The following is a 21,874-nucleotide window of genomic DNA, read 5'->3' on the forward strand; positions in this document are numbered from 1 at the left end:
TTCTCTGGACTATGTTCAAACTATAAATGGATTCAAAAATGCATATAATAATTGTAGATTAAAAATATGCTTGTTAGGGGAAAATATTCACAAAACTATTAAATTAGATAAAATCATTTGCAAAATATATGTTACAACAATTATCTGTTACAATCACGTTTATTAATTATTGCAATAATATTTATGTTGGAGAAGTACACATTAAAATATGTATAAATGTTCATTAACACATTTTACAAATTGTTTAGAAATGAGAGTTATGTATACTAATTTATTTTTACCATTGAAGGATGGTCTCTCCCTGATTATATTTATTCTTATGTTCCATCTTTTCTGCTCAATATAGTGTAAACTATACAGTTCTTCCCATTCTTTATTTTATCTTCATGACAATTAATGAGGTTGAGTGGTTATGATGCATCACCATTAATATATTTATTATTTATTTATTTATTTATTTATTTATTTATTTATTTATTTATTTATTTATTTATTTATTTATTTATTTATTTATGAGACTTGTATGCTGTTCTATCTCCCGAAGGACTCAGGGCGGCTAACAACAATAAAATACAAATAAATACAAATATTAAAAAAGAATTAAATTGTGTCAAAGTCCCACTAAAACCAATAAAAACATTTAGAATCATAATTAAAAACCCCATTATCATCAGTCCAGGTCGGCCTGTTGGAAAAGATATGTCTTAAGGTCACGGTGAAAGGACCGAAGGTCTGGGACCATCCGGAGCTCCCAGGGGAGTTGATTCCACCAAGCAGGTGCCCCAACAGAGAAGGCCCTCCCTCTGGGGGTCACCAGCTGACATTGTCTGGCTGACAGCACCCTGAGGAGGCCCTCTCTGTGTGAGCGCACCGGGCGATGGGAAAACGTTCCTGGCAGCAGACGGTCCTGCAAATATCCCGGGCCTAAGCCATGTAGGGCTTTATAGGTAAGAACCAGCAATATAATTGCTAATAAGTTCAGAAATAAAGCTACAGTATATCCATGTAAGGTTTTATGCACATTTGTATAGACATGCATATATTGATTATATTGCAAAAATGATGTATTGTGTTATTTCTACTATCTATCTATCTATCTATTATATTTCATGTTTCTAGACAAGCCATCTCCCTCAAGGAGGGGCTTTTTTGGCACTTTTAGTATTGGCATTTTAACTAGGCTTTGTGAGTCTACTACATATAATTTGGACAGTGTTTGACAAAGATCTTATTTTCCAAAATATTTCTGTATATTCATATTTAAAAGACTACAATTTTTTAGATTTTTGATTTATTAATTTTGGTTAATGGTTTCTCATGCTGTTTATTTAAGCAATTTTACTACTTTTGATTTATGTTTTTAGATTTTGTTAGATATTTCAAACAATCTATATTTGCCATTATAAGCTTCCTAGCAAATCTCATTGCTGCTATTAAATTATATTTTAGTATATTAGTTACTCCCATCACCGTCATGTTATTATCTGCTTTATTAAATGGAATGAGGTAAAACAATGCATACACACAATACATACATAAAAGAAAACAACACATATGGGCATAAAATTGCAATAATATATTTGTGGGCTAAGATTTATAAATTTTCATTTTAAAATCCTTATAAAGACTTTTGAAGAATTAGATTTCTATCTGGCATTATTTTTGCATATTTTTTCACATGCTATATTTAGATACAACTAATATGGCTAGGATAACTGATCCCAATAAAAATACAGTTAGATTTCAACTTATGACTGATCACTTAAAGACCATTCAAAGTTATGATAGACTCCCAAAAGGTTCTTACAATTTAGTTCTAAAGTTCTGATGTCTGACTTCTCTTAGGATCACATGACCACATTTCAGGCCCTTGGCATCTGGGTGCATTTATGGCTATTTGCAGTATCCCATGATTATGTGAACATGATGCATGACGTTTTTGCCCAAACCTGGTGTTTATTTCTAGTTTTTGGCAAATACATCCCATGGTGCACTAGAGGTTTGCTTAATGACAGTAGCATTGTCTTAACAACCACCACAAATAAGGTCATAAAAGCATGTCAGCCACATGGTAGATTCTGTTTATGGTGTCATGACTTATGATCATAATGGGTAGGCTCTACCTGTAAAGAATCTGGAAAGAATTATCAGACCGAAAACTTAAATTTCAGAACTCTTCCTAGTGAAACACAAATGATCAGTCAGATGAATTTTAGGAGTACATTAGGAATAAAATGAATGAAATGCTTTAATCCATGAGGGAAAGAGATCTATCTATGGTCTTTACAAATCTGCTATCTTTGCAGATTGATTCTATTAGTCTGGAAAGAGATCACTAACGGTGAGCTATTTTTACATGTTTGTTTTTCTTTCAGTCTTATAATGACAATGCACATAAACTAACTCCACAGTAACAACCTGCGACCCACCTTTGTTTTCATCCACTTATGATGCCTTAATCACTGCTGTAAGTGTCATCTTTCAAAGCAGGAGTCTCCGGGGCTGCAGTTTTAACTCTGCCTTTTAATTTATTTTAGATTCCTTTAGGGAAGTATGCAGTGCAATAGAATTGCCTTCAGCTGTACTTCCAGGAAGCATTGGAGGATTCATTTAAATCCCACAAAATGAGTAAAATATGAAAAATTAAACAGTACAAACATCAAGCATGAAAAGCAACATTAAGGATCTCAAACAATCCACAAAGCTGCTAAACATTCAAAGTTGAGGTCATATCCCAGGCATTAATTCAGCTGTCATAAAGTAGGGAGTGTAAACATACAAGAATATAGCCAGTTCCCCAAAGAGCACACTTAAAATGTTATCAGCTCTTAACAGCTTTCTACTCAAAGTGGGCTGTGGTTCACACTGATACCTTTTATAAATACTTTATGTAGGGCATAGTAATTGGCATAAGATATTCCTTTATCATTAAATAAGTCATATGGAAGGGAATGTGAAGTAGCCTAAATTTGATCTATGTCAGTAGCATAGATTTTTGTGTATTACTTTGAAACATATTTTCATCTTTCAGTTCAAAAAAGCACGACAAAATCTCTGTTTATTTTTTTTAACAGTTTGAACCTAGCATGGAAATGTATGATTTGGGGTGATTTCCGATCTAATCACTAACATAACCTGGCTTAGTATAACGTTTAATTAGACTAAAGTAGATGGCCATTTTAAGCAATTCCTTCTAGAATAAAACTCCAAATACACCTGCACTGAATATTTCCAATTATCCATTGTCAGTGTTCATTTGGCACTCCAATCCTGGTGTTAATATCACAATGAGAAGAAACTTGCCTGTACTTGCACCCCCATTAATTCTCATTTTGTTCCTTCTTTTGTGTATTTGGAAGGTAAAGTATAATATCCAAAACTTAGGATGATAGTTCCCTGCAATCAAAGAAACTAAATTAATAGATCAACTATAACTCTTGAGTTAAAGTTTATTTAGATGCAAGAAGTTATAGTTCCGGATATGCAAATATTGCATAAACAATCCACAGTTGATATATTTGCCTAGTCACAGAAAAAGCTGTGTATATGAAAACACCTGCAGGTGTCTTCAGGTGCCAAAATTCTTGGTTTAATACAATGCGTAATTGCTTGGCAGCACAAGGAAACAACAACCAACAACTTAATAGTCGGCCATCAACACCCCAATCAACCAATAAGAAACCACACTCAACCTGGCTGTACATAAATACAGTGTATAGAATACTCCAGAACACATATTCTAGTAGAGAAAAGTTCCTTGAAAATGGGATACAGCATGACTCCAAAAGCTTGGAAAACTAAACCTCTGGTCCTGGTGACCAACCCAGATTGGATCCTGCAACATTATCCTAGGACATGTACATTTGCCTTCATTCATTTGACTTCTCTGTCACATGTATATAAATTATACTCTTTACTCCACAAGAGTGGGGCTGTGATTTTTCATTTCTGCATCCTAGTAATGTTATAACAGGAAGATGCACTCCTAGAGAGAAATGTCCACAGATAGCCATTGGTCAGACATGAAGACAGGATCTATATCTATATGTGAAGCTTTGCTTTTGAAACTAGCTAACTAGCTAACAAACAAAACTTGATCACACTGATTTCTGAGGAAATTAGTTTTTGGGTTGATGCACTATAAAAGGTAAAGGTAAAGGTTCCCCTGCACATGCGTGCTAGTCGTTTCCAACTCTAGGGGCCGGTGCTCATCTTCGTTTCAAAGCCGAAGAGCCAGCGCTTGTCCGAGGACGTCTCCGTGGTCATGCACTATCGTAGATCTCAAAAGTATATCATGGTATATAATGTATATAATGATCTAAGATATCTTGCTATCTTGCTAAAGAATATAGGTAAAGAATGAAATGATTTCCCTACCTATCCTGCATGCAAAGGCTGGCTGGGTTAGAAGTAGACTTTTATTTCAAAACTAGTGATACTTTTGATGAGATATTTTATCTCATCAAAAGAGGAGATTGCAATGCCAAAACACATTGTATAGCATACTTTGAATTGTCTTTCAATGATGAGTAACTAAAGAACATATGAAGAGCGCACCTATTGTCCCCTCAAGCAGTTGTTAATCAAGTTACAGATAGGGCCAACTCTGGAGTCTTTCATCATGTGTTTCATAGATCTGACTCCCACAATTGCTGCCAAACAAACCTCTGTGATCATCTCTTCTTCTCCACCCTTTTTTAATCCCAAAGGTTTTCCTAGTAAATTTCATCTTTGGTATCTGTGACAATGTGAATGTTATCAGATATAATATTCCACCCTAATTGTATTTTGATAATAGTTCTTTTACAAATAACCTTGAGTTGTGTGCATGTCCTTTCTTCATGTCTTAGTTGAGAGTATCTCTTTTTCCTTCATTTCTGCCCTTTAAATATTATCTTTTGATGTATTCTGGGTGGTTATGTTTAATCTCAGGATTAAGTAGAAGCCCCTGGTTGTCTTGAAAAGCTTATCAGCTTCCAAGAGACATTTACAAGGAGAGAAAGTCTGTGGTTTTGATAGCAGTAATTGTATTTAGCTTGTAAGATATAGGGCTATTTATCTCCTGCCTGTGAATTGGGGTGGGGGTGGAGATGAATGGAGAGCATTAGTGGATAACATGCTAAATAAAAGTAAAAAGGAAGCTATGAAGAAAAGAAGTAACCTGCCCATTGCACTCCCAAGTGGGAAAATGATATAAGAAATGGACTTGCATTGTAAAACTTAAAATTTAAGCCTCTTGAGAAAGGAGATAAAAGAGAAAAGTGTGAGGCTAGCACTAGCAAGACAAGAAAGGAGACATCTGAAGGAAACTAGAATTTATTGTAGTACAAACTCTATAAATCTTAGGTGCTTGGTTTTTAGAAGTACTTATACTCATTTCAGAGCTGAAGAGAGCCAATACATAAATGTTTGTTCCTGCTTTCTCTGTGGAATAAAAACTTTCACTGCTAGACCTAAATGTTTTATGAACTTTAACTATAATTATACTCCACATATTTTTTTTCCAGAAAACACAAGGTAGCATCTTTAACAAGGTTAATGTATCTCCTAACCTTTCAGGTTATACTATTTGACAAAATTGTGCAAAATTATGCCTCCATCACACTTAAGGCTACGATCTTGAACAAACTTTGCTTGCAAACAAAGCAGACTTATGCTGTAGAACTTGTACCTGGATGAGTTTGCATTAGATTATGCCAGGGGTGTCACTCTGCCGGCCCATGGGCTGGTTGCATCATGCAGAGGCCACACCCACCCTGGCTCTGGCAATGTGAAAAAGTCACGATATGTCGCTGCACATCACATGGTGCGGCGAGTTTGACATCCGTGGATTATGCTGTAAAGTTTCCTTTTGACAACTTTTAACACTCCTGATCTTAACCAACTCCCCATAGATTTTTTCATCAGCTTTTCATTCTCTACTCTTCAATTAACAAATGGGTTTTCAATTGTTTCTTTTCTATATTCAGCTTATGTGCTTGGTCTGAGCGATCATCATAATTAGCTTCTGGAAGACACTTCCTGCAGAATAGCAGTGATATATGTTTCCTTTGTAACGTATAGCTGGATTCATCTTTATTTGACCTGATGACCATGTTAGAGACTATGTGGTCCTTCAAAAGTTTTGGGACACAAACTTCCACCAGCACAAAGCATGATAAGAGAGTTGTGATCCAGTAGCATATCAAAGGCTACCATGTTTCCTATATCTAATTGATGTAATATAATAAGTTTTTTTTCCCAATTGTTTTTCCTTAATCCTAGCATCACTGAGAATAGCAGCATCAATGAACCAGACTTTGTTTTAGATCAGGCATGTTATGAACAAGATGGCTGTCTGTTTGGATCTTAAAGTCCCATAAGATCTCAACTTCTCATTAGCAAAACCTTCTCAACTTGATGGTCCCAGTAGTCTTTACCACATTCAAATCCAAACCTCTGGCAAAGTTTCCAATGAATAATTTTGGCAACTTGGTCATGGTGATGCCCGTAGTCAGTTTGTGAAATTGCTGCAGTTACTGATTAAATGATCAATTGTTTCATTCTTTTCACCACAAAGGTGACATTTGCTATTGTTTTCTACATGTTGAATTTTCACCTCCATGCAATTAAGGGACATTTGCTTTGGAGTCGCTAAAATAAAGCTTTCAGTTTTGTTTATTTAACACTCCTGATTTAAACAACTCCATGTGGGTTTTTTAATCAGCTCTTTCCTCTCTACTCTTCAATTAACAAATGGGTTTTCAATTGTTCCTTTTCTGTATTCAGCTTCCACTTTTGTTGTTTTCAAGAAATTTCTTTGACTGACTTCCTTCAGCTGGGGTTCTTTGGTTTTCTTAATGTAGTCACTCAGGCCATGTTTTTCTTTATCCACAGTTTGTTTCACCTGTAGAAATTCTCTAATCTGTTCAGTTCTTGGTAAACACACATGATCAGTATCAATTTTTTGGGTACAAAGCACGGTACACTATCATTAATTTTCTTTCAATCTAAGTTACCATCTGGGTCTAGTCAACAATTCCTGCTTTATATTGAATGACAAGGACAGCCCAGGTTATTATTAAATTAAATTATTAAATTATTGTTACTATTACTAATTAACTGATCACAATTTGTGAAGTCACAACTGCCTGTTTGTTACTGGTATTTGCCTTCATATACACTGAGTTCTTCCCAAGAATCCAGGATGTCACAATGTATTGTTGTGACATATGCAGATCCACGCAGTGTGGATTTTTGCAATTGACAGATGAAAATGTTCCTAATATGCAGAATTTCTATGCGCCATACAAGATTGTTTGGTATGGGACCCAATGTATCGATAATAACCACGCATATCACTCCAGCTGGTTTATAGTAATAGCAATAGTACTTAGACTTATAGACCACTTCACAGTGGTTTGCAGCCCTTTCTAAGTGGTTTACAGAGTCAGCATATTGCCCCCAACAATCTGGGTCCTCATTTTACTGACCTCAGAAGGATGGAAGGCTGAGGCAACCTTGAGCCGCTGGCAGTCGGCAGAGTTAGCCTGCAATACTGCATTCTAACCTATAATCTATAATATAATTCTATAATCATTCATTATTATTATGCTTGATCACACAGCCAGCCAGAAATTTAGACTGGATTTCTATCCACCTATCAAGTTATTCTCAAGGACGTGAGATAGGTAGGTATTTGTTTGATGTAAGCTGTTCCAAGTAAAGCTTTCTTTTGCAATTAACTGCTAGGGATTTAGTCAGTGCTGATGGTGTCCAAGTGGTGCTCCAGAAATTTTGTAATTGCACCCAAGATAACACTATTATTATTGATATTATCTATCTAAGATCATCTATTTTCAGATCTTTGTATTTTGTGATATTCTCTAATTCTTTCTCTGCATGGATGAAGGACATGATTCATTGTCATTATTTTTCTGGTCTTCTTATTCAGCCTTTTGCACACTCATAAACATACACACAGATAATCCTCTCTAGATTTGGGTGCTTTTTTTGCAGTGTATGCTCTCCCATTGGTAAAAGTTCAATCACCCTTGCTTCAGCTTCATATAATCTGTCTGTATGTCTGTCTGTCTGTCTGTCCATCCATCCATCCATCCATCCATCCATCTATCCATCATCAATCTATTTATCTCTTATGCTGCCTTTAACTTTGGACTTTCCATCTGGCTTAGATGAAGAGGACAAACTCATTTACATAAAGGATGTTCTAAAAGATAATGGAGAAAATGTGGGCAAAATTTGTTATTATAGAATATTACATAATAACAAAGTTGGAAGGGACCTTAGAGGTCTTCTAGTTCAACCCCCTGCTCAAGCAGGAGACCCTATATCATTTCAGGAAATTGGCCATCCAGTCTCTCCTTAAAAGCCTCCAATGATGGAGCATCCACAACTTCTGAATGCTCCACTGGTTAATTTTTCTCACTGTTAGGAAATTTCTCCTTAGTTCTAGGTTGCTTCTCTCTTTCATTATTTTCCATCCATTGTTTCTTGTTTTGCCTTCTGGTGCTTTGAAAAATAAGTTGACCCCTCTTCTTTATGGAAGTCCCTCAAATGTTAGAACACTGCCATCATGTCATCCTTAGTCCTTTTTTTACTAGAGTAGAGTCACTAGACAAACCCAATTGTTACAACCCTTCTTCATATATTTTAGGCCCCAGCCCCCGACACATCTTTGTTGCTCTTTTCTGCAGTCTTTCCAGAAGCTCAACTTCTTGTTTATGATATGGTGACAACTGGATGCAGTATTCTAAGTGTTGTCTTACTAAGGCTTTATAAAACGGCACTAATACTTCATGTGATCTTGATTCTATTCCTCTGTTTATGCAACCTAGGACTGCACTGGCTTTTTTGGCCACTGCAGCACATTGCTGGCTCATATTTAAGTGACTGTCCACTAGGACTTCAAGATCCCTCTCACAGTTACTGCTATTGAACCATATTTCACCTAATCTGTACCTGTACAATTGTTTTTCTTGCCTACTGTAAGTATAAAACCTTAATTTTCTTTACAGTGAATTTCATTTGGCTTGATGGGGTCAGTGTTCAAGTCTGTCAAGATCCATCTGGATCTTGAACCTATCTTCCGGGGTCTCAGCTATTCCAGCCAGTTTAGTGTTGTCTGCAAATTTGATGAGTTCCCCTTCTATTCCCTCACTGACATAGTTTATGAAAATATTGAAGAGTGCAGGGCCTAAAAAATGGAACCTTGTGGTACCCCACTGCTTACTTCCCTCCATGTAGATGTAGTTCTGTTAAGGACAAGATGTTGAGTGTGATTCATCAGAGAGTTAAAAATACATCTAGTGGTGATGCTGTCCATCCCACCTTTTTTAACCATACCAAGAAGTAGGTTGTGGTCTACTTTTTCAAATTATTGAATGATTTCAATTGAGTTCAACTGAAGCAACCATTCTGAAATGATTCCCTACCCATTGCCGGCCAAAAGACCATAAATGGAATTATTTTTCAATGCAATTTTGCTATGAAAGTAGAAACAGCATAGCATATTGAATGTCCTTTCCTTTCCTTCTTTCACTAAATTAACTGCAAGATACTTTATCACTGCCTATTACCATGACCTTGTTCTCTGTTCTTTTTCCAAATTTGCAAAGCCCAGCTTAATATCCCCAAATGTCCTTTGGCATACATATACATAATAATAGAAGAATATATCAATGATGGATTAAGGAAAACATAACATTTCAAAGGTTGGATGGAATACTGAATTCAGTCTTAGTGCAATCTATTAGAAAGTATTCTGACTTCTATTCTTCCTCTTTCCAATGAAAGGACATACCACATCCACAGCACAGTTCCTAGCTCATCTTTGTTAAATTGGAAGGAGGTGTCTAAAATAGCATATATTGACATCCCATAAATTGGAATCTTTTTGTACTAACTTTAGTTATCTTAGTGTTTGCTATTTTAAATAAGTTTAGACGGACTGTCCAACATATATCTTCAACTTCAGGAGCAGCTGAGATAATTTTAACTGCTTTTTCATTGTTATGCTTTAATTAGAAGCGCCTTAGAAGATATTCTTCCAACAACTGAAAAAGTAAAATTCTATCTTAGTTGATCAATTGCTATCTAATTGCATCAATCTAGTGATATTACATTTCAGACCTATGGAGTTTTCAAAGTAAAAACAGAACCATAAAACTATACAAATAAAATTAATAATAATAATAATAATAATAATAATAATAATAATAATAATAATAATAATAATAATAATAATAATAATAATATTTGCTGCACTTACAGTAAATACAAACTTCTGTACATTCCTTATTGCTTCAAACAGTTTTTGTCAAAGCATTGGATAGAAACTGTTTGAAGAAGTAAGGAAATATACACTATAAATACTGTAAATACTCATGATTGTTTTTGCTTTTTATAATGGTAAAAGCATTGAATTTTTCAATTACATCCCATTATTAATGACTAGGGACACGTGGGTTAGGATGCTGAGCTTGTCGATCAGAAGACCGGCAGTTTGGCGGGTCGAATCCCGAGTGCCGCATAGCAGAGTGAGCACATGTTACTCATCCCAGCTTCTGCCAACCTAGCAGTTCGAAAGCACATAAAAATGCAAGTAGAAAAATAGGGACCACTACGTTGGGAAGGTAACAGAGTTCCGTGCGCCTTTGGCATCTAGTCATGCCGGCCAAATAATCATGGAGACGTCCTCGGACAAACGTTGGCTCTTCGGCTTTGAAACGGAGATGAGCACCGGCCCCTAGAGTCGGAAACGACTAGCACGCATGTGCGGGGGAACCTTTACCTTTACCTTTATTAATGACTAAGAAAAGCCACAGGTAGCAATTCTAATAATGTCAAATAATTTTGACGGTAGTCTACAGCAATGTGCATTAGACTATTTTTAGATCACCCATTAATCTACAGGAATATCTAACGCATGTAGATTATAGGTTGCTTTTTTTTCATTCTCTGCAGAATCAGATTATATTCAGAGATGTATGCAATTTCTTCTTCCTGTATCCAATATTTTTGCCATTTGTGTTCTCTAACAATGGACATTACAGAAAATATATTATTGATCAGCATGATGAATATGATGTAATAACTTCAACATTTTTTTTAAAAAATGAAAGATATCTAAGTCAGCTCTTCATTCTTGCAAGATTAAGTTACAAAATGATTTCTTCACCAAATATTTTTTACAGCTCCTACTTTAGGAGATAAGGTTAATAATTTTTGAAAGGAGAGAGACATCTTTATTTAGACATTTACCTGAAGGGTAATGTTCATTCACTGGCCATCCATCTACCTGAAGTGTTGCATTACCACCATTTCGGGTAAAACGCACAACATGGTATTTGCCATCATTCACAGGAGTGCTCTCCTCTTTGATAGAGATATCTACTGTGCCAATATTGAAGACTACACCAATTTTGCCTTGTTCCTGTAAAGGAAAGAAAAGAGTTGTGGGTAAATTCTGGAAGCACGGTTGAAAGATGGATATATTTTGCTCAAAGTAATAAGACAAAATGAGAATGCAGGACATATTTGCCTTTGTAAGTCATATGAAATAAGACTTGATATAAAGCATAATAAAATGATATCCTAAATCAATTGAAGCATGGTGGCTCAGTGCCTTAAAAATGCTGGATTTATTGGCCAGAGAAGATTGGCTATCTGCACTCCACAGTTCGAGCCTTAGCACCATGTGACAGAGTGAGCTCCTGTCACCCGCCTCAGCTTCTGCCAATCTAGCAGTTTGAAAGCATGCAAATGCAAATAGATAAATAGGTACCACTATGATGGGATTAAGGGTAGAAATAAGAATCCAACCAGAGCTGGTCTGGCCAAATGAAAGGCAAAAACTGGTGGGGGGAAAACCCCAGATGAGACTGCCACTGCCACAGAACTTTGTTAGCTGTTCTGTGTATGGAGCAAGTTCACCCCCTCTGTGGTGTACCCTGGATAGTGAGTGAATGTAAACTGAATGAACTAGCAATCTTAGGCAACCAAACTATTACTCTGGAATAACATTGTAGATTTCTGGCTTTCATGTACCAATGCTATATGCTAAATAAATAAGTAAAAGCTACATGAAGTGTACCCTAGACTCATTTACTTCTATAATTCCTTTAAAATCTTATTTTACTCAAGACTGGCATCAGAAATTGTAACAATATAACATTTAAAATGAAAATGAGCATCTGCTTCTGATCTTAAACAAGATAATATTGATCCCATCTGCAGTTTTCATTCCATACAGTTACTTCAAAGCCTGAACAAAAATTGCACTTTGAAGACCAATATTGCAAAAGCCAATTTTACAGCCAGAATGACTTACATGTGGCCAATAAAAGAAAACTGAACACATAAGGTTAAAAGTGAACGCATAAGGTAAAGCACATAGGAGAGGCCAGTTTCCTAGGACTGAATCCATCTGTGCTCATGGTGTCTAATTAGCATTCTGATGAAGTTGCATTGTTACTTTAGAGTCATATTACAGCAATATTACCATACAAATGGATCAGGAAAGAATGAATATATTAGCCAAACACTTCACATGAGTATAGCTGAACAGTAACATAATAGTAAGCTCTATATGAACTACTCCTGGATAATTCCTGGCCCCTTTATTTAAAAGTGATCAGAAAAAGCAACAAAGATGATTGGGGGACTGGAGGCTAAAACATATAGGGAATGGTTGCTGGAATTGGGTATGTCTAGCTTAACGAAGAGAAGGGTGAGGGGGAACATGATAGCAGTGTTCCAGTATCTCAGGGGCTGCCACAAAGAAGAGGGAGTCAAGCTATTCTCCAAAGCACCTGAAAGCAGGACAAGAAGCAATGGATGGAAACTAGTCAAGGAGAGAAGCAACCTAGAACTAAGGAGAAACTTCCTGACAGTTAGAACAATTAACCAGTGGAACAACCTGCCTCCAGAAGTGGCAAATGCTCCAACACTGGAAGTTTTTAAGAAGAGACTGGCCAGCCACTTGTCTGAAATGGTACAGGGTTTCCTGCCTGAGCATGGGGTTGGACTAGATGACCTCCAAGGTCCCTTCCAACTTCTTCTTCTTCTTCTTCTTCTTCTTCTTCTTCTTCTTCTTCTTCTTCTTCTTCTTCTTCTTCTTCTTCTTCTTCTTCTTCTTCTTCTTCTCCTTCCTCTTCTTCTTCTTCTTCTTCTTCTTCTTCTTCTTCTTCTTCTTCTTCTTCTTCTTATTATTATTATTATTATTATTATTATTATTATTATTATTATTATTATTAAAAAGATGATCAGAAAGATGATGGGATCCTGTGATCCCATTACAAAGGCTGATTCTAATATATTTCTAATTATGTGAAAGGACAAGAATATGTGTATTTTTCTGGGGATTGACATCAGATGGGCAAAATACAATCCATTATACAATATTTTTTTTTATATTTGTTGAATAACTTCTATGGGGATTACTGAGAACATTATTTGGATTTCCTTTGGATGGCCCATCATGGAATGGAAAAGAAGATGGCATGGAACTAGGGGCTGCAATGTCAACTGAGCCATGGAAAGAAAAAATTAAAAAGAGGAGGAAAGGAAAAAGAAAAAAAAAGTGGTGGGGAGGAATGAGAACAAAGATAGAGGAAAATATAGAAGAGGACCAGGACTAGGATAATTAGACTGATTGGTTAGGATCCAAGGAAAACTGTCCACAGTGAAATGAACAACTGGAAGTGAACTTTGACCTCATATTGGGACTCTGTAAAAATATGTGATGGTGGCAGAAGAAGCATAAATCAAGCAATCATAGGAAAAGAAGGTGATAAGAATTAAATTATCTGTTCTTAGAACAGGAGTCAGAGAAGTGAGAAGAAATATCCCTCCTGGAATAAGAGCGTCTCCTGCTCTTGCCCTAGATCAGACATGTCAAACACAAGGCCCGGGGGCCGGATCCGGCCCACGAAGTGGTTTCATGTGGCCCACAAAGCCATCCTGGAAACAGTAAGGGCCCCCACTGCCTTGGCCCTGGCCCAGAGACCCTCCTTCTGCCAGAGACCCTCAGATCTGTCCCACTCCTGCCCAGGCCCCCATAGGCACCCTTGATGCAAACGACGTAGAGCTGGCCACGCCCACCCAGTAGGCCATACGCACTCTAGCCATGCCCACCCAGCAGGCCACGCCCACCCTGGCCATACCCAACCGGCCACCTGAGGGCAACCGCAATACTGATGCGGCCCTCAATGAAATTGAGTTTGACACCCCTGCCCTAGATAATGAAATGGACATGAGGGCTGTTTGCTCTAGTACTAGAAGGTACAACTGGGATGTGTGGTTATGGTATGAATATAGCTGCCAGATGGGGTTGGAATGGATACATCAGATGTAATTGGACCATTACTATATAGCACAATTGGCTGACTAGAAGAAGGGTGATGGAGAACTAAAGGGACAGAGATGGAAGAACACCATCATTATATACTGCTGCAGTTGAGTTAAGAACTCTCAATAGTTCAAATATATATACTGTACATATACAATTGAAACTTCCATGAGAAAAAATTTAAAATAAAAGAACGATAAAAATATACAGCATCATTCCCCAAATAACCTATGAAATCTGATAAGACAGGGAGGAACCCAATCTAATTTTAACCAAGAGGCTATTTCTAAGGAACCGTTTCTCCAGGCTATGTCCTCACTTACTTCTGGAAAGTGGGGGACCCTGTGCTATTTCTCCTGGAAAGATTGCACAGGTCAGGCCATTTCCATCTGGAGAACTGAACCAGAACGTTTTTTTTATTACTTTAAAAAAAACCCCACTGCTAATTATTATTTTGTATTACTGCTTTTATTATAACTGAAATCTACATATACATTGCCTGGAGTCCAACTAAGATGATGGATGAATCCCATAATTAAGATAAATTAAATCTCTGGAATATCAAATTAAACAAAGAAGACTTGTTAAGAATGTCTTTCATTGCCATCTGCATGCATGTTTTATTAGTCTTACTTCAGTTCTACTTTATTAGTCATAATCTATCTTTTTCACACACATGCATATACACAAAAGGCACAATTGGTTCCTCAAGTGAATTCTTAATGGATTCACAAGTTAAGAAAGCAGCTGTACCTCTTTAAAAAAAAAAACCCTCCAACACCTTATTTGACAAAATTAGGTATCTGCTCTCTGTTACGTTTGGGGTGACAATGTTCATGTAACAGTAAGATTTATAAAAACATGTGTCATTTCATTCTTTCTTGCAGATGTAATAAAAATTGTCTCAGTATAGAGAATATTTCTTCTCCTACATTTCCTATACTTCTGATGGACCTTTGTCAAGAGAGGCCTGTAAAAATATATTTCAAGGCAGGACATGGAAATATAAGATAAAATAAATATATGTTGTTCATTTCTGACACTGTGGAGTCTTGTGTACAACAAGCAGTGAGAAAGAACCATAGACGATAGATGAATTTCTTCTGTATTTTCTATGTATACAAAGCAGCAACAAGTCATTAACAAGCAGACAAAATAGTTAATCAATATTATTAGGGATGTTTTGAAATTTACCCACCTACATCTATATCCCCCTGATATGTCATGGTTATAACTCCCAAAATATGGCTACTTTTGTTGTTTCTGAGAGTTGTAGACATGACATTTTATGAGATTGTTTACATCTGACTTTTATAGTTTCTAAGAATATAAAGTACAATTGTATATGCTCATTGTATTCCAATGTTTATTAATATGTTTGGATTTTCCAAGGTGGCTTCATTATTGTTTACACAGAAACTGTCTCTTTACCAAAGTTTTAATTCCAGTGTCATCCTTTGCTTAGTTCCTTGTACCAGTTTAAAGAGTAAAAGTCTTAAAGTTTTTAACATCTTTGCAAACTTTTCTGTTATTCAGATTTACTTTTTTGAGATGAAGATATCTAGGAAGCAAATGGAATCTTCAGAAACTTGCTTAGCTACAAAAAGTACTTTCCATCTCATAATGATTAGAAAAAAGCTTAAATACCAACCTGTCATTTCCTGACAATTGACAGCAGTTGAACTAGCAATTGCCTAACACAGAGACAGCCCTATATTACAGGCACCAGGGAATGTACCACATAATGTTTTAACTAATAAACATCTTGATCAAAGTCAGCTCAATTACTGGATGTCTGCTATGGCAGTGGGACTGTACCTTAATGATTATTCAGAGCTGTCTGTCTTGGCCTATAGAGTTGCTCTCTCTCTCTCTCTCTCTCTCTCTCTCTCTCTCTCTCTGTGTGTGTGTGTGTGAGAGAGAGAGAGAGAGAGAGAGACAGAGAGACAGAGAGACAGAGAGACAGAGACAGACAGAGACAGAAACAGAGACAGACAGAGACAGAGTGTGTGTGTGTTTAATCTGTGGTGAAGGAATTCTGCTCAAAAAGACAGCCCATAGTTCAGAAAAATGGATAATTTTTGTCACTAGCCAGTGAGCAGAAACATTGCAGGACAAAGAGATACAAGGGTCAGATGATTTTTTGACAACATAGATCAGTTGAAGTTCACTTTTGCAAGCTGCACAATAGGCCGCAATTACTTTCAACATTTGCCCACTGCAAATATGAAATTATTGCTATAATTACATAATGTATAGCACAAAGTATTATATGATGAAATACAGATGTAATAAGAGTTTCCATATGGCTCAGTGCAACCACAACTGGCGTATTATTTCCTTACACATATTTCTTTATGATACATATATTGACAAACTGGGAGTTCTGAGATTTTTTAAAAAAGATAAATTGATTGAAGATATTGATTTATAGAGAGAAAAGAAGAATTTATGTAGACCTGTAATGGCATATAATCAAACTATTTCAGCATACCAAACATCACCAAGCAACCATAATTATCACCTCCTCCAAGTTGCACAATGCAAATGTAAACTGAAGTTTGATTTAATATGTTCTGTCAGTCAGATACTATTCAATTTATATAAAATCAAGATATGTCATACAACACTTTTTAGTTGGACAGCAGCTATATGTAGAACATGCAGGGCTTTTTTTCTCATAGAACTCTCAGAACGGCGTTCCGGCACCTTTTTTTGCCAAAAAAAGCTCCCTCTGAAAGCCTATTCCTAGGCAATCTTGGCCCTTTTTTATGACTCGTGGACTTCAACTTCCAGAAATCCTGAGCCAGCCATGAAGGTAAAATTAGATAACAAAATAATCTATTTCCTATGTTAACATCTCTGAAACAGTATAACAAAATTTTGGGTGATGGAATTATTTTTTATCTAAGGATAACTAATGATAACAGCTCTTAAATCTGTTATTTTGTTTTATTTTTGCACAAAAAATTGTATAATTTGCGTTTGCATTCATTTACAAATAGAATATGTTGTTAAAATGTATTGGTGTTGAAATAATTAGTGCACACATATACCTAAAACCAGTTTATTGCATTTGGCAATTGTACTAAAAAAAACCTCATTGTCAACCAATATAATTCATTAATTTGAAATCAAGTGAAAAATTGATTTAAATTATTTTATTAAAACAAATTAATGGCAATTCTTTTATAAGAAGTTGCCTCAAACAAAATGAGTTTGACATGCCTGCTCTAGATAGTTGAATGCTCCAAAATAAATTCTAGACCAGGCCTGTACATGCAGCCTACCAAGCACCCTTGGAAAGAGCACAGACTTTTTTTAAAAAAAAGTAATAAAATCACCACCACTGCCCTGAAAGTCATGTTGCCTAGTGCCTCCATGGCTTACCATGACCATGAACTCCAACACTGTAGATGCTCCTCTAGTCACCAAATCATTGATTAGCCCACCAGCATTCCTTTGCAGACCACAAAGATTTTTAATTTATCAGTGTGGGTCTTTCCCTTCTACAAGTTGCACAGACCTCTTCTAGATTTCCCTCTTGCCTTTACGAGTTAACTCCTTGGTCTGTCATTGAGCAAGAATTGACTTTGTAGGGAAGCATATTAGCATTTGATATATATTTAACATATATTCTACCTTTACCGATTATATAAAATTTGTAGCAAATCCATATGGTGAGGTTTGGGACAACTTACAATATTTTTAAAATCATAAGATTAAAACATAAAAGCAGGGCTTTTTTCTGCATCACCTGGCCCGCACCACCTCTGCTGCCCACACCGCACAGCCCCGCCATATAGAGTGGGCCCCACTGCTCCCACAGCACCAGCCATGCCGGCTCTGGCCCCAGGGGGCAGCCTGCCACCAACACCCCTCGCACCCGTGCCACCCCCCCCAACACCCTGCCTCCTGCGCCCACCAAGATGAGAGTTTAAGCACTTTTTTTCAGAAAAAAAGCACTGAGAACATGGCATGTAAAACTACTGCCTCTTGGTTATCGAGCCCAATTAAATAAGGCAAAACTTTATTTAGCTGATTGTCTGATTTTTTTTTTAAAAAATTCTATTTAGCAAAAGTGAAAAGAAATGAAAATGAAAAGAAAGATAGCCTGGTAAAATCTCAAGAGTTTCATAATTATGGTACCTCTATTATTTGGGACCTCTATTTTGGAACTAACACCAAAGAAGACAGTGAGTAGAAGGCTAGACTTTGCATTGTATTCAGGCAGACTTCTCTTTCTTCCATTCAATCGTAGTTGACTTTAAAAGCTGAACAATTTCTTATGGCTATCAAATATGAAATGAGTTTCCGATATTGCAAGATGAAATCACAAGATGATTAGCACAGCAACAGAAGATCAAGGTATAAAGATTTCAACATTCATTTCTGTAGCTTAGTGAGATTTATTGTAAGGCTTAATTGCTTCAAGGCCTTTCCTTTTCTTTATGTTTTTCAATTAATTTCTCATAAAAAAGACTTTGAGTTGTGGTCCAAAGTTATTTGTTTCCAGTCTCCAGCAAGAGATCTAAATACTTAACTACCCATTCTTTAGTCTAATTGGCATAAATGAAGATGGGCTGACTTTTGGAATATATGAAAAATGTGATAACCATGCCTATGTAAAAGGTTATGCTCATTGCTGACACTTTGCTGTGATAACTGTGAAAATTCTGATGTATATGTTATTGGCATTTTCATTGGTAAGACATTTCCTAAAACTGGTGGAGAAATGGAATGTTTAAAAATACATAAAATCAATAATTTATACACTAATATTGTTGTTGTTGTTAGCTGAGAAGTCGTGTCCGACCCAACACGACCCTATGGACAATGTTCCTCCAGGCCTTCCTGTCCTCTACCATCTTCTGGAGTCCATTTAAGCTCACGCCTACTGCTTCAGGGACTCCATCCAGCCACTGCATTCTATGTCGTCCCCTTCTTCTATTGCCCTCAATCTTTCCCAGCATTAGGCTCTTCTCCAGTGAGTCCTTCCTTCTCATTAGGTGGCCAAAGTATTTGAGTTTCAGCTTCAGGATCTGGCCTTCTAAAGAGCAGTCAGGGTTGATCTCCTCTAGGACTGAACGGTTTGATCGTCTTGCAGTCCAAGGGACTCACAGGAGTCTTCTCCAGCACCATAGTTCAAAGGCATCAATTCTTTGGTGCTCAGCCTTTTTTATGGTCCAACTTTCACTGCCATACATTGCAACTGGGAAGACCATAGCCTTGACTACACACACTTTTGTTGACAGGGTGATGTCTCTGCTTTTTAGTGTGCTGTCTAGATTTGCCATGGCTTTCCTCCCAAGGAGCAAGTGTCTTTTAATTTCTTGGCTGCAGTCCCCATCTGCAGTGATCTTTGAGCCCAGGAAAATAAAATCTGTCACTATCTCCATTTCTTCCCCATGTATTTGCCAGGAATTGAGAGGGCCGGATGCCATGATCTTGGTTTTTTTAATGTTAAGTTTCAACCCAAGTTTTGCACTCTCCTTCTTCACCCGCAACAAGAGGCTCTTTAGTTCCTCTTCACTTTCTGCCATTAGAGTGGTATCATCTGCATATCTTAGGTTGTTGATATTTCTTCCAGCAATCTTAATTCCAACTTTTGATTCATCTAGCCCTGCCTTTCTCATGATGTGCTCTGCATATAAGTTAAATAGGCAGGGTGACAGTATACAGCCTTGCTGAACTCCTTTCCCAATTTTGAACCAATCAGTGGTTCCATGTCCAGTTCTCACTGTTGCTTCTTGGCCCACATATAGGTTTCTCAAGAGACAAATAAGATGGTCTGGTACACCCATCTCTTTAAGAACTTGCCACAGTTTGTTATGATCCACACAATCAAAGGTTTTAGCATAGTCAATGAAGCAGAAGTAGATGTTTTTATGGAACTCTCTAGCTTTCTCCATGATCCAGCGTATGTTGACAATTTGATCTCTAGTTCCTCTGCCTCTTTGAAATGTTGCCTGTACTTTTGGTAGTTCTCGATCCACATACTGCTGGGTCTAGCTTGTAGGATTTTAAGCATAACTTTACTAGCATGAGAAATGAGTGCAATGGTGCGATAGTTTGAACATTCTTTGGCACTGCCTTTCTTTGGAATTGGAATGTAAACTGATCTTTTCCAATCCTGTGGCCACTGTTGAGTTTTCCAAATTTGCTGGCAAATTGAGTGTAGCACTTTTACTGCATCGTCTTTTAAGATTTTGAATAGCTCAGCTGGAGTACTGTCACTTCCACTACCTTTGTTGTTGCTCAGCTTTTCTAAGGCCCACTTCACTTCACATTCTAGGATGTCTGGCTCGAGGTCAGTGACCACCTCATTGTGATTATCAGGGACGTTAAGCTCATTCTTGTATAGTTTTTCTATGTAATTTTGCCACCTCTTCTTAATCTCTTCTGCCCATTTTTGCAGTAAACGCTCCCTTCATCTCTCCAATTTTCTTGAAAAGATCTCTGGTCCTCCCTATTCTATTGTTTTCTTCTATTTCTTTGCACTGTTCATTTAAGAAGGTATTCTTATCTCTTCTAGCTATTTTCTGGAATTCTGCATTCAATTGGGCGTATCTTTCTTTTTCTCCCTTGCCTTTCGCTTCCCTCCTTTTCTCAGCTATTTGCAAAGCTTCCTCAGACAGCCATTTTGCTTTCTTGCATTTCTTTTTCTTTGGGATGGTTTTGGTTGCTACCTGTTGTACAATGTTGAGAACCTCTGTCCATAGTTCTTCAGGCACTCTGTCTATCAGATCTAATTCCTTAAATGTATTTGTCACCTCTACTGTATATTCAACAGAGATATGATTTAATTCATACCTGAGTGGCCTAGTGCTTTTCCCTACTTTCTTCAGTTTAAGCCTAAATTTTGCAATGAGAAGCTCATGGTCTGAGCCACAGTCAGCTCCTGGTCTTGTTTTTACTGACTGTATAGAGCTTCTCCATCTTTCGCTGCAGAGCACATAGTCAATCTGATTTCTGTGTTGACCGTCTGGTGATGTCCATGTGTAGAGCCGTCTCTTGGGTTGTTGGAAAAGAGTGTTTGCTATGACCATCATATTCTCTTGACAAAATTCTATCAACCTGTGCCCTGCTTCATTTTGTACTCCAAGGCCAAAGTTGCCTGTTATTCCGGTTATCTTTTGGCTTCCTACTTTAGCATTCCAATCCCCCATGACGATAAGGACATCATTTTTGGTGTTAGTTCTATAAGGTGCTGTAGGGCTTCATAGAACCGGTCAATTTCATCCTCTTCAGCATTGGTGGTTGGGGCATAGACTTGGACTACTGTGATATTGAATGGTTTGCCTTGGATTCGAACTGAGATCATTCTGTCATTTTGAGGATTGTATCCCAGTATTGCTTTTCCTACTCTTTTATTGACTATGAAGGCTACTCCATTTCGAATTAAATTCACCCATTCCCGTCCATTTTAGTTCGCTGATACCTAAGATGTCGATGTTCAGTCTTGTCATCTCTTGTTTGACCACGTCCAGCTTTCCTTGATTCATGGATCTTACATTCCAGGTT

The 21,874-nt window shown here is 37.0% G+C and overlaps 1 protein-coding gene across 4 annotated transcripts in view; it reads right to left on the bottom strand.

Moving 5' to 3' along the window:
* Positions 1–21,874, bottom strand: part of NRXN3 (neurexin 3) — a gene marked incomplete at its 5' end in the record, with an annotated part of 1,287,103 nt that overhangs the window by 162,866 nt on the left and 1,102,363 nt on the right. For all 4 annotated transcript variants that reach the window (XM_083375237.1, XM_083375239.1, XM_083375240.1 and 1 more), the window contains one exon: positions 11,263–11,434. In XM_083375237.1, coding sequence (XP_083231363.1) covers positions 11,263–11,434 — 172 coding nt within the window. The remainder of the gene's footprint in view (positions 1–11,262; positions 11,435–21,874) is intronic.

This window comes from Vipera ursinii (genome assembly GCF_947247035.1).
Source record: "Vipera ursinii genome assembly, chromosome: 1".
Taxonomy (NCBI): domain Eukaryota; kingdom Metazoa; phylum Chordata; class Lepidosauria; order Squamata; family Viperidae; genus Vipera; species Vipera ursinii.